The following is an 11828-nucleotide window of genomic DNA, read 5'->3' on the forward strand; positions in this document are numbered from 1 at the left end:
GCCTAGTACTTATTCTATCGGTCTCTTTTTGCCGAACCGCTAAGTTACGGGGACGTAAACACACCAACATCGGTTGTCAAGCGATGTTGGGGGGACAAACACATACATATATATATATATATATATACGACGGGCTTTTCAGTTTCCATCTACCAAATCCATTCACAAGGCTTTGGTCGGCCCGAGGCTATGGTAGAAGACACTTGCCCAAGGTGCCACGCAGTGGGACTGAACCCAGAACCATGTGGTTGGTAAGCAAGCTATTTACCACACAGCCACACCTGCTATAATAATAATAAGTAATAATAATTTTAAAAAAAGACGAACTCTTGACTGACTCACCTCTCTCAATGATATTTTTGCTTTATATCGTATATCATTTCCATCACGCGTGAAGACAGGATGCCGTTTGTCCCTGATGACAAACACAACATCTGCTGGTATATTATAAGGGGTCTGATCTCCTTCTTTTGGAAAAGTGATCTTCGTACCGGCTTTCCAACCGGGTTTGATATCTACTGTTAAGATTTTCTCTTCTCTGACTTGTTTATTCGACTGGACCATTATCGTTCGTGTGATTTTCATTTTCTTCGTGCAACCCGTGCAGATATCCTCAAGACTGACAGGTAGATCCTTGACAATCGGTTTGTCTTGTTCCTTCTGTCGCCGGAACGACGGTCCACCCATATTAAAACCATGTCTACCGAAGTGCGAGAATGGCTCATCCACATCCATATCATCGCCAACAAAGCCGCCAGATTGGTGCTGCGATCTTTGATCACCTGGGAATGAACTAAACATGAACGAATTGAACGGGCCTTCATCCCCGAAAAACATCCTGAACGTTTCGTGCGGGTCACAGTGGAATGAGTAAGAGAAGTTTGCACCTTGTTCCCCACCCATACCACCGGGAACATTGCCCCTAAGTCCTTCTTCTCCATAAGAATCGAATACTTTCCTTTTTTCTTTGTCGGACAGGATTTCATATGCTTCGGCTACCTCTTTGAACTTTTCTTCGGCTCCAGGAGATTTGTTTTTGTCCGGATGGTATTTCAGAGCCATTTTCCGATAGGCTTTCCTGATGTCATCTTCCGTTGCATTTTTACTTATACCTAAGATTTTGTAATAATCTTTCCCCATCGTTTATATTTTGCGTTTTAAATCAATTTTTAAAACAAAATTCTATCAAGCCTTCTATTTATAAAAGAAAAAGGGAGTAATGGGACTGACTGTTTTTTTCTCTCAATGTGTATAAATATATATGCAACAATTAAAGTATATTAAAAAAAAAATCCTAAATTGTTTACCTAGAATAGTTAAAAAGTGAAAGCTTCACAATCCAATTACACGACATAACATCGTAAAATGGCGGCGTGAAAGTGTGTAGTCAGACGCCGAGGCTATTTATAAATAGTCTGTGACGTGTACTTCTAGAACATTCGAGAACCATCTAGAAAGCCAATCAGAACACGCCACGTCACAGGTGATGTTTTTGTTATTTTATTACGACAGTAGAAACAAAAAACAATGACAGATAACCTCCCTTTAATTAAGTTTAAATGCTGAACAGAAAAGCGGTAATTAGCAGCAAAACTGGTTAATTATCATGTTAATAGTTTCTTATACAAAGGTTGGAAATATCAGATCTAGTGGTGGTGTCGGAAGACATTGCGAGTGGAAAAGAATGAAAATGATTACTGAAAAAATTGCCGGTTCGTCACAAACGGATAAAATATGAATTATAACACAACCAACGAATAATATTTCTTTTAACAAGGTATAAAGCATCCTGTGTATCATACTTAAGGTGGGTATACTGTAGAAAGCCACATAACTGTGGTATTCGTCTCGAGAAAGCATCTTGTACAGACATATTGTGCTAAAAAAAAAAACAAGCACAGAAGAACATCAGTAGCAGACGAAAAGCGTCCAGCAGTGACGGTGGAATGGCTAATCTAGATTTCCGGGTATTTGAACGTTATCAATAGCAAGCATTCACTAGCAACCGCATGCTTAGACAAATTTAGCTTCTACTGACAGACAAAAACAGTAATTAACAAATCATTAACATCAACGAATTTTTACCAAGCCTTGCTGGCTATTGGTGACACAAATGATTTGTTAATCTCTGTTTTTGTATAGCAGCAGAAGCTAACTTTGTCTAAGCCTGCGGTTGCTGCTGGTGGCGTGCAAATACGCAGAAATCTAGATTTAGCAATTCTACCACTATTGCTGGGCGCTTTTCGTCTGCTACTGATGTTTTTCTGTGGTTTTTAGCACTATACGAGACTCTTTCTCGGGGCGAATAATGCAGTTATGTGATTGTTTACAGTTTATCTACCTTGAGTAAGATAGACTGCAATTTTTAACCAATACTGTTTCCGTCACTGATGACGAATTTTTTGACAAAAAGTTTCAGATTCAACAGTTATGACAACGAATCAACCCATTTTATTCTATAAAACAAAACCGGATCGCAAACTTTGTTTGTAGGATGTTCCCAACAGGACCCGACTTAATTATATTTGTTTGCCAAATATTTCATTTTGTGATATTTTATGCCTTTTCCTGCAGAGGTATTAGCGAAACTAACTGGCTGCTAATGCGAATCGAATACCTCTTTCTTGACTCGGATAGCAAGGCGTTTACTTTCACTCTACAGCAATTGCTGTCACTATTAGTGATAACAGTAGGGTCCTTTACATGATTGCTCGACTTGCTACAAATTGTAGCTAATACATCTCCGCAGCGAACCAATAGTTTTCACATTTCTACTATTTATAATCATCTAATCTAAGCTGTATAATTTTTCATGGTTCAAGGCCAAATGTAAAGATACCTTTGACCAAGAAATCCAATGGTTTAAAGAAGTTTACTGTCTGGTTTTCTTCAGGTTAAGTGTTGAAATTGGAAATATATGTTTGATGTCCCGTCATGTACATACCGAAAGCTACCGTTTTTATCCGGGCTAGGCAAATCCGTTGCATCTATTTTTTCCCTTGAAAGTTTCTTTACTAACAAGAAGAATCAAATAGAAGCTTGCCCGTGAAATACGAGTGTTGAATGCACTGGTGAGCCCTTACTCTGATGTTGCTGTGGAACCAACAGCACTGTTAAGTTCACCTTGAAGGACAGGGAGTTTAAGGAAGCAAATGCGTACGAAAGAAATTACATCTGCGATTAGAAAATCAGAGAGGCTCGGACGTTTCATGCGTGCAATTGAAGTTTGTAACAATGCGGTATTGTAGTAATGTTCATAGAAGATGAAGCAGGATCAACAATTAGATTACTGACACTAGATAATTAACCTCGACTATATTAGCTGTTAACTCAGTTATTTGTTTTACATTGTCTGTTTTTTAGTAGATGCAGAAATAGCTGGTTTCTATTCGGGTGACAATTTAAAATAAGATTTGTGTGTGTGTGTGTGTGTGTGTGTGCGCGCGCGCGTGTAACCAATGAATAAATTCAAATATCAAAATGATGTAGAAAATAAAAATAAAAGCAAATAATTAAATCTTTCAGCAATTTAACAAATTAATTTTTCAAATATAAATAATGTCCCATACTTAGTCATTCATACTAGTCCGATGAAGGAAGGACTTGTACGAACATAATAATGGTCACAAAAATTTCAGTGCCTGATCCTTGAAAAAGAATTGATATTGCAATATTTTCTTCCTTTTGTAAGAGAAAGGGCATGTTAAATACAACGCGACAGATGAAAAAGAACCGATACAAAGCCTTTCAAAATGTGAATCAGCTCAAGCATGTGCTAAAAGAGGCAATCAATTGCATTTTTCCTGTACTTGGTAGATATAAATAACGAGTCACTGTAGTACAAATATAAAGCTATTCTCATGAAAAGGAATGATAAATGTACTCAATGAGAGAAATATACGTTTGTATGTGTAAGTTGTTATAGTCCGTCTGACGAAGAGAATTCACTCATGGTTCCATTCGTCGCAGTTGTGCTGTCAGCAACTGATCCGTTTTTAACTGCATGGCACAATGTATTTGACTGGGAAAATTTTGACACCACTTGGCAGTGTCTCTAACTAATGTCACGGCAAAATAAGCTAACTAAAGAGGACAGTCACATGACTATCGGGTGTATATCTCGTTGAACAGACGAAACATTGTGACTTTGGTACTGCGTGCACACACATATTTATAAATACGCGCAAGTACGAAACACCCTACAAGGTGAGGATATTGCGATGTTTGTATGAAGTAGTTGAATTTTTATTTTCATATATAACATATAAACATGTACATCTTTTAGAAATTGTCAATTTATAAAATTTTGCTGATTTTAAATTAACATAAACATTTACTTACACGAAAGAAAATTTCCAGAGAACTTTCATCTAATTCTTCCAAATCTTTCCCTTAAAACTGTATTAAAACCATTGGTCTCTTTCCATCACTTTGGTATAAACCCGACGGCTCCAGAACTGAGGGGATATTAATCCGAGCCAGGGCCCGCTTAATGATTGGGTTTAGCTTGGTGTGACGAGAGAAGCATGTAGGCTGCAAGATAGACCGTGAAGGCTTGTGGGGTCGAGGGGCCTACCACAGCGACATCTCAGTCCCCTACAAACGTCAATTCCCACTCTGAGTGCGATGGAGATGCGGAGTTCAACTTGAGAGAAATCCACTCTAAGAGGGCCTACGTCATAGAAGAACTCCGACTTTATCCGTCCGTAATCCTTCCGGCCTATCGTATATAAGATAAGGTCTTTAGATGATTTCTTCTCTAACCGTTTGGCAGATGACATAGCTGCCAAACGGCTTATGAGTCTGTTATTAATTGCCTTAATAGCCATATAGTTCGTATCTCTCTTTTGTATTTTTTATGCTATTTCTTATTTTGGATAGGGTGGTCTGTGTCTTTTTCTTTCTTTTTCTTCAAGAACGTCGACCACCCCTCCTCTTTTTCATTGTCTTCACATTCTTCTGCTGTTGTTGTAGGTGCCGCTTCCACTATCTCAGCATTATTTTCTTTGTCTTTCTGTACTTTTTCCTCCTCGGCTTGCATTCAGACCTTATATGGCCCTTCAATCCACATTTAAAGCACATTGGCTTCTTGCCTTCGACGAATACGATTAGTCTCTCTTCGCCGAATCAACAAGTTTAAGCATTGACCTTTCCAGTTTCCTTCCTCCACCACAGAGGCTTGGATGATGGATATTTCATCCTCCTGATCCATAATTATTGCTGCTACGAGCCAGGTAGCATCTACTTCTGGAGGGATGTTAGTTATTTTTATTTTAGATGTTCTTCTTCCCATATATATGGGAAGAAGCACCACCTCCTCCGTTCTCAAAGTTTCAGAGGAGTGCCGCTTGGCCACCTCTTCTGATATGAATCTTACTTCCACCGTACCAAATCTTTTACCTCTCGTCATGAAAGTGATATCTGACCATATCAGTTCGGTTTTAAACATTTTCCCACAGTTTTCTCTTCCATTTTATCGATCTTCTTTTTTGCCACATTATACGTTTTATAAATGATTCTCTTCTTGGTCACTTGTTTCATGGTTTCTGTCGGAGGGGCCACTTGAATCTCCGTCCCCTCCTTTTTAAGCATTGGCATACACTTCCTTAGATTCTCAATTTCAATATTTATTTTGCTTTCCTTCCTCCCGGCTACTTCAGCAAAGTTCAGTTTTTTTGGGTGCTACTTTTTGAATTTTTTCTTCTTCACCTGTTACAAACACAGGCATATCCAATACTGTTGAAAAACAGTTTCGGCACAACGCCGGACACAAAAATAATTTGGTTTACACAGTTCAACAATAATAATTCCCCCGCAAGCATATTTAAAAATATTCTGAAGTTAACAATGGATCTATTTGGAAATATTGAAAATTAAACTGTTGAAAACATGAATAGAAGCCTCGTATGAGTAAATAATGTCCTTGAGCATTTATGGTAGAATAATAACCGAATAGTTTCAAGCCAGATATCACAAATTTCTTCATTTGTTGCTTGGCCATAATTCACATCAGAGCTAATTTCATTTACTTGTATCTCATCTTCTTCTTCAATTTTGTCATTATGTGCATCTGGCACATTTACCTCAAGGCCAGACAAAACATCCTGTAAGCGAGAGTTTAAGAGGCTAGGTTCTACAGTCTGTCCATGAGGAGCAATTCCACAACATTCAAAGGCATGCTTTATAGTTTCTTTATTTAAAGTGGCAACGGCTTGGGTCACAAAGTTCACTATCACTTGATAAGAAGGTCTTTTGCAATAACCTTTATTTGTAAACTCCTTTTTGTCATTTGAAAACCAATTCTCCCATTCAGTACGAAGGGCTTTCTTGAAAGGACCAATAATTGATACATCTAACGGCTGCAAGTAAGATGTTGTTTTAGGAGGTATAAGTTTGAGAATTGTATTCCTACGTTTGAACACTTCTGTTTTCTTGTGCACTGAGCATTCACACTGAATTTTGAGCATGGAATAGTTGTGCTGTTCTCTGCCCAAACACTTTGTCAGCCCACAGCTACATGAGTTCATATGTGATTGATCCCTTGTTGGAGACTGTTAAGTAAATATTCTTTAGGACCTTGATTTTAAGCACGTTTTTTCAATCCTTTAAGGATAATCATTGTTTTCAACACCTTTCCTGCAGCATTAACACACAACACAGCAGTAAAACAAGCTTTGGTAGCACCACGGTGGCTAACATCTACATTTGTATTGCCAACAAAGTCTATGGTTGTTGAACTCAACATGTCAACGTATACAGGTGTTTCATCCATATTATAAATCTGGTCAGCATCCTTATCTGCTGTTAATACTGGAATGCTATCTTGATGGTCACTGGCGATTTGTGCCTTTTCTCCGAGTGTTTTATTGTCTGCTTGACCAACATGTGTAATCTTTCTCACAGTCAGTTTATTCCGTTTCATGAAATTGAAAATCCATTTATCAGAACATCTAAAGCTGTTCATTTCAATTCCGAACCTTTTTACCAATTCAAAAGTATATTCCCGTAAACGGCGATAATTTGCAATTATATTGTTTGCACGTTGAACAACAATCCATTGCAAGAGTTCAATCTCTAGATCTCTATGTGCTGGTCTTATACCTCCAACAATTGATCTGCGCCTCTTGTCTGACATATTGATTAACTCAGTTACTTTTGTACACCATTCTCTCAATTGTCTTCTATCGATACCAAAGTCTCTTGACGCAGCAGATAAATTACCAGAATGTTCTTTTACTCGTTTAATAGCACTCAATTTTTCACTAATGGTATATGATTGTTGAACAAATTTTGATATATTTTCTTTCGACTCCATTATTGGGAATTAAGATCCTTTGAATTTATCTACAGACGTAGACCAAATGAACTTCTAAATAGAATGCAAACAATAATACTATGTTTCAACTTTTAACCACAAATAACCGCCCATCCAAATAAACGTCCGTGGGCGATCTAATGGATGGGCGGATTTTCGGAAAACCCCGGTATTGTGCAGACAGATTAACTTGGTAAACTTGCACTTTCTTTTACACTGATTTTTAATTTCTCCAAATGAACCATTGATCAGAACTACCAATGCAAAAATAATTAATGATTGTATTATAAAGGAAAAGAATACAACTTTTTAATGAGAGCCATGTATCTGGTGCGATCCAGCTAGTGCAGATACATTCGGTTTCAACTTGTTGACTTTTAGCCACAAGTCCCTTCGTTGTATCACATCCAATTCAATTCTTTTATGGGAAAGTAAAGTTCCAGTATGACTAAAACCAGATTCAACCAGGTACGAGGAAGGGAAGGCAAGCAAAAGTAATTTCAGATGTTTCCGCAGATTGGAGTAGGAATTCAATATACTTTGATGTTACCACAAACCTTTGCCATTACGGCAATATCACATTGTGGCGTCATTATCATTTTGTAATTCTATCAGTTCCTCCCGAACGTCGTCCTCACAATCGACTGCATCAACCTCAAATGGAGTGCTATACCAATTTGGAATATTCAGTGCAATAACATCTTCAAATCACTCCATCATGTCATCGTGCAATGATTGTAAATAGTTGCGATATGTAGTTAAATCCTCATCAACCAATTCATCTTTCAAAGAGTCAAGTTGTAGAAATTGATGGAATGTTAGCCTTATACAGCACCAATTTTTAAATGAAAAGGTAGTGGTAAATGATTTACAATCAATGAGAGTTTTTCTGTTTCCTTGCAATAACATATACGAATCATTTAATTTTGGAAATATATCACAAAGAAAAAAGATATCGCACCTTACAACCATCAATGAAGCGGATAGTGGAGTATCTTCATAGAAATATATGATTATATGAAATAGTTCAACAAAGCGTAAAATACAGTTTCCTTTTGACATCCACCACACTTCGGTATGATATAAGAGTTTAGTATAGTCCTCATCATTTCCCAGACAGAGTTGACGGAAAATTCGATCAGACAAAGGACTGGACTTCAATTTGTTCACAGTCTTGATAACTAACTGTAGCGCATCATTCAATCTACCATTCATATTGTTTGCCATTAAATGCTGCTGGTATGCCAAGCAATGAACAGTTAGTATCTGGTGGGAAATTTCACACTTTAGGAGAGATGAAAAACCTCTGTATCTTCCTATTATTGAAGGGGCCCCATCAGATGCACAGGCAAGAATATTACTGAGTGGGATATTATGTTCAAAAAGGATAGACTTGAGAGTGTGAAAAATAGTTGCGCCTTTTGAATCAATGTATTTGATATCTAGTAACTTAATTGATTTCTGGTGCAGCTGTACTGTACGAAAGCTGCTTATTAATTAGTTTTGAATATGTAATTTTTACTAAAAGAAAGCAATTAGTAAAGTCTATGCTGTCTACAAAGTTCTTACAAATTCTAATTTTCAAAATATTCTTTTTTTATCAAATGTTTTTCAAATTTCTTCTGTTATTGAAGATTTCAACTGCAGAAAATTAATGTAAGTTCACCTTGAGATAGAGTTTCCTCCTTGTCTTCTCTGCCTGCAGAAAGTATGCAGCACATCTGTGTGTAGTAGTTGTGGTGAGTAAATCTTAGCCAATCAATCAGTTAGCTTTCTTTTGGATGTAATCTAAAACCCTTGTATGTGTGTTTGTGTGTGTGTGTGAGTGAGAGTAAGAGAGAGAGAGAGAGAAAGAGCAGTACCATCTCAGATATGTAAGCAGTACTCTTCTGATACAGATCTGAACTTTGCTTAAGATCGAATTTTATTGCTCTAAAGAGAAAAGCTATTGTTGTGTTACAATGTGAAGATGCTTTGCTTCCTCTGACCTGGACATGTGAACAGCCAAGGTCCATTAGGCCTTGCCTAGGCCCACCAGATCAACTAGCCTCTCTCCTTCTCCTCATTCTTATCAGGTCATATTCCTCTTCACTGAAAATTTTGCACTAAGCATTTCACTAAATCACTCTTCTCCTGAGCACCCTCCTTGCTTATATTTTCTCTAAACTTCCAAAGTTAAAAAGAGTCTCCATGCATTTATTCAACCTGCTAGAAATAGCAACCAAATCTCCCTTAACTCTCACTCTGTCAAAGGTTACATCTGGCAATATGTAATGAAGTCTTATATACAGTATACCTAGCTAAAAGAAGGATGGTTATAGTTGGAACACCAACTGTAACCATCTTTCTGATTACAGGACTAATTGATCAAGGCTCACCTGGAGCTAAACATCAACAACAAGCCAACAAGGAACCTCTTTTGTTGCCTGACCTGCTAGAAAAAACAGTCAAATTTCCCCCAAATCACACTGAATCTTCAAAGAGGAAGAATACATTAAATAGTGTAACTCCATAAGACAATTTTTTTTGCAGCTCAAATGGCCAACAAGGCTGTTGTTCACAGATGCATGGAGTAGATAAAAAAAAATAAGGATACATTATTCCTATAAAAAAAGATTGGATAGTCACAGCTGGAATGATTTTGATCACATATTTGCTAACTCAGAGTTACTCTGGGTCTAAATAACAACAGTTACTTCACAGTCTAAGAAAGCCTGAAATGGTTATGGTCCAGGTTCTTCTTCCTTAGACCAAAGAATAAAATAAAAATAACCAGGAAACCAACCAATGAAAATCATTTTTGGTTAAGGATTGATGTGCCTATAGATTAGCTGTAATAGTAGTAGCAGCAATAATAACAACTCTTTTACGTCATTCATTATCTCCAATTACATAAGTAATATCCAACAGCTTTACAGTAGCAATAGTTGCTTTGTACCTGCAGCAGTTTTCCTCCAAGTAAAAGCTATCATCATTATAGTAAGATTGCTCAGATAGACCTAAACTTAAAATAGGCTATTTGTTAGGTTGGCTACAGTGGCTTAAAAATGTATACATACAAACACACATACGCACAGACACAGACACACACACACATATGCAGCATGGTTGTGTATTAAGCAGTTTGCTTTCCAACCACATGCTTCTTGGTTCCCATTCTAACGAAAGCCTTGTGAGTGGATTTGGTAGATGGAAACTGAAAGTAGCCTGTTGAGTGTGTGAATATATATATATATATATATATATATATGAATATGGATATCTCTGTGTGTACCCATATATGCATGTATCTCTGTCCTGTACCCATATATGCATGTATATATACATATATATGTAGGTATGTACATATATGTATTAATATATGCATATATTTATATATTATTTATATTATTATGATATATATATCCATATATATATATATATATATATCATCATCATCATATATATATATATATATATATATCATCATAAATCATCATCATCATCGTTTAATTCTACATATTCAAGAATATAAACACATTTTTAAGCACAACACACACGGAGTCAAAAAGAAACACTACCTTTCACTAGAACACCAGGGTCAGCACTGTTGTTCATGCAGTGCTCTCTCTCCCTAGCATGAAGCTTCCTATCTCAGACATGTGAGCATGTGCACAACAGCCAAACACTGTGTCACTGGAATTATGAAGTGCACAGTTCTATACAAGGATTTTTGTATTTTTTTCATGAACTAGGGGATGGCTACCAACATTAAGCTTAAAGGTTATGTAATGTACAAGTATAAAGAAAGAATTAAAGAAAAAAGGACTCATTATATTGAATGTTATCGATAATATTGAATGGAAATAGGGGATGCTGCAGTTCCACAGTACCTATACATGAGCCGCTACTATCTCTGGCTTAACAGTTTTAGTCAAACTGCCTAACCCATGCCAGCATGGAAAACAAATGTTAAATGATGATGATCACACACATGCATGCAAAAAACAAGATATCACTTTCAGAAAAGTGTGACAACAATACAATGTTAATATCACTTACACAACATAAATTACAGTGAGTGACTAATGACACTTAGCAAGCTAAAGAAGAAAGAACAGCTGAGAAATATCAGGATAGATAACTATTTTGACATTATGTGTCTCATTCAAGTGTGAGCATGCACACATGCACATACATATAGACACTATACTAACAGATGGAAAGTTTTGATATAAAATTATTAATGCTATTAATTTGACAACCCCATCTCTCCAGAAGTTGTCCAACGTAGTTAAAATCAGCTGACCTATCTCTAAACATGTCTGACATAATTTAGATTTTTTAAGAATTTAGAGTTTTATGAATAAAATTGTTTCTGTAGATTTTTAACCTTTTGCCTGTCCTGTATATCACATGTGATACACAGGAAATACTTTCCTGATGTCTCTGCACCATATATGATACATATTCACAATTTATTGATCATCAGAGTAACTGAGGACTTATGAAAGGAGATCTTTATATTACCTAG

The 11828-nt window shown here is 36.6% G+C and overlaps 1 protein-coding gene across 1 annotated transcript in view; it reads right to left on the minus strand.

The window, feature by feature from the left end:
- Positions 1-1301, minus strand: part of LOC106882596 (dnaJ homolog subfamily B member 5) — a 9658-nt gene extending 8357 nt beyond the window's left edge. Inside the window, exon 1 of the mRNA XM_014933333.2 lies at positions 343-1301. Coding sequence (XP_014788819.1) covers positions 343-1140 — 798 coding nt within the window. The 5' untranslated portion in view covers positions 1141-1301. The remainder of the gene's footprint in view (positions 1-342) is intronic.
- Between the last annotated feature and the right edge of the window lie 10527 nt (positions 1302-11828).

The sequence above is a fragment of the Octopus bimaculoides genome, chromosome 4 (assembly GCF_001194135.2).
Source record: "Octopus bimaculoides isolate UCB-OBI-ISO-001 chromosome 4, ASM119413v2, whole genome shotgun sequence".
Lineage (NCBI taxonomy): Eukaryota > Metazoa > Mollusca > Cephalopoda > Octopoda > Octopodidae > Octopus > Octopus bimaculoides.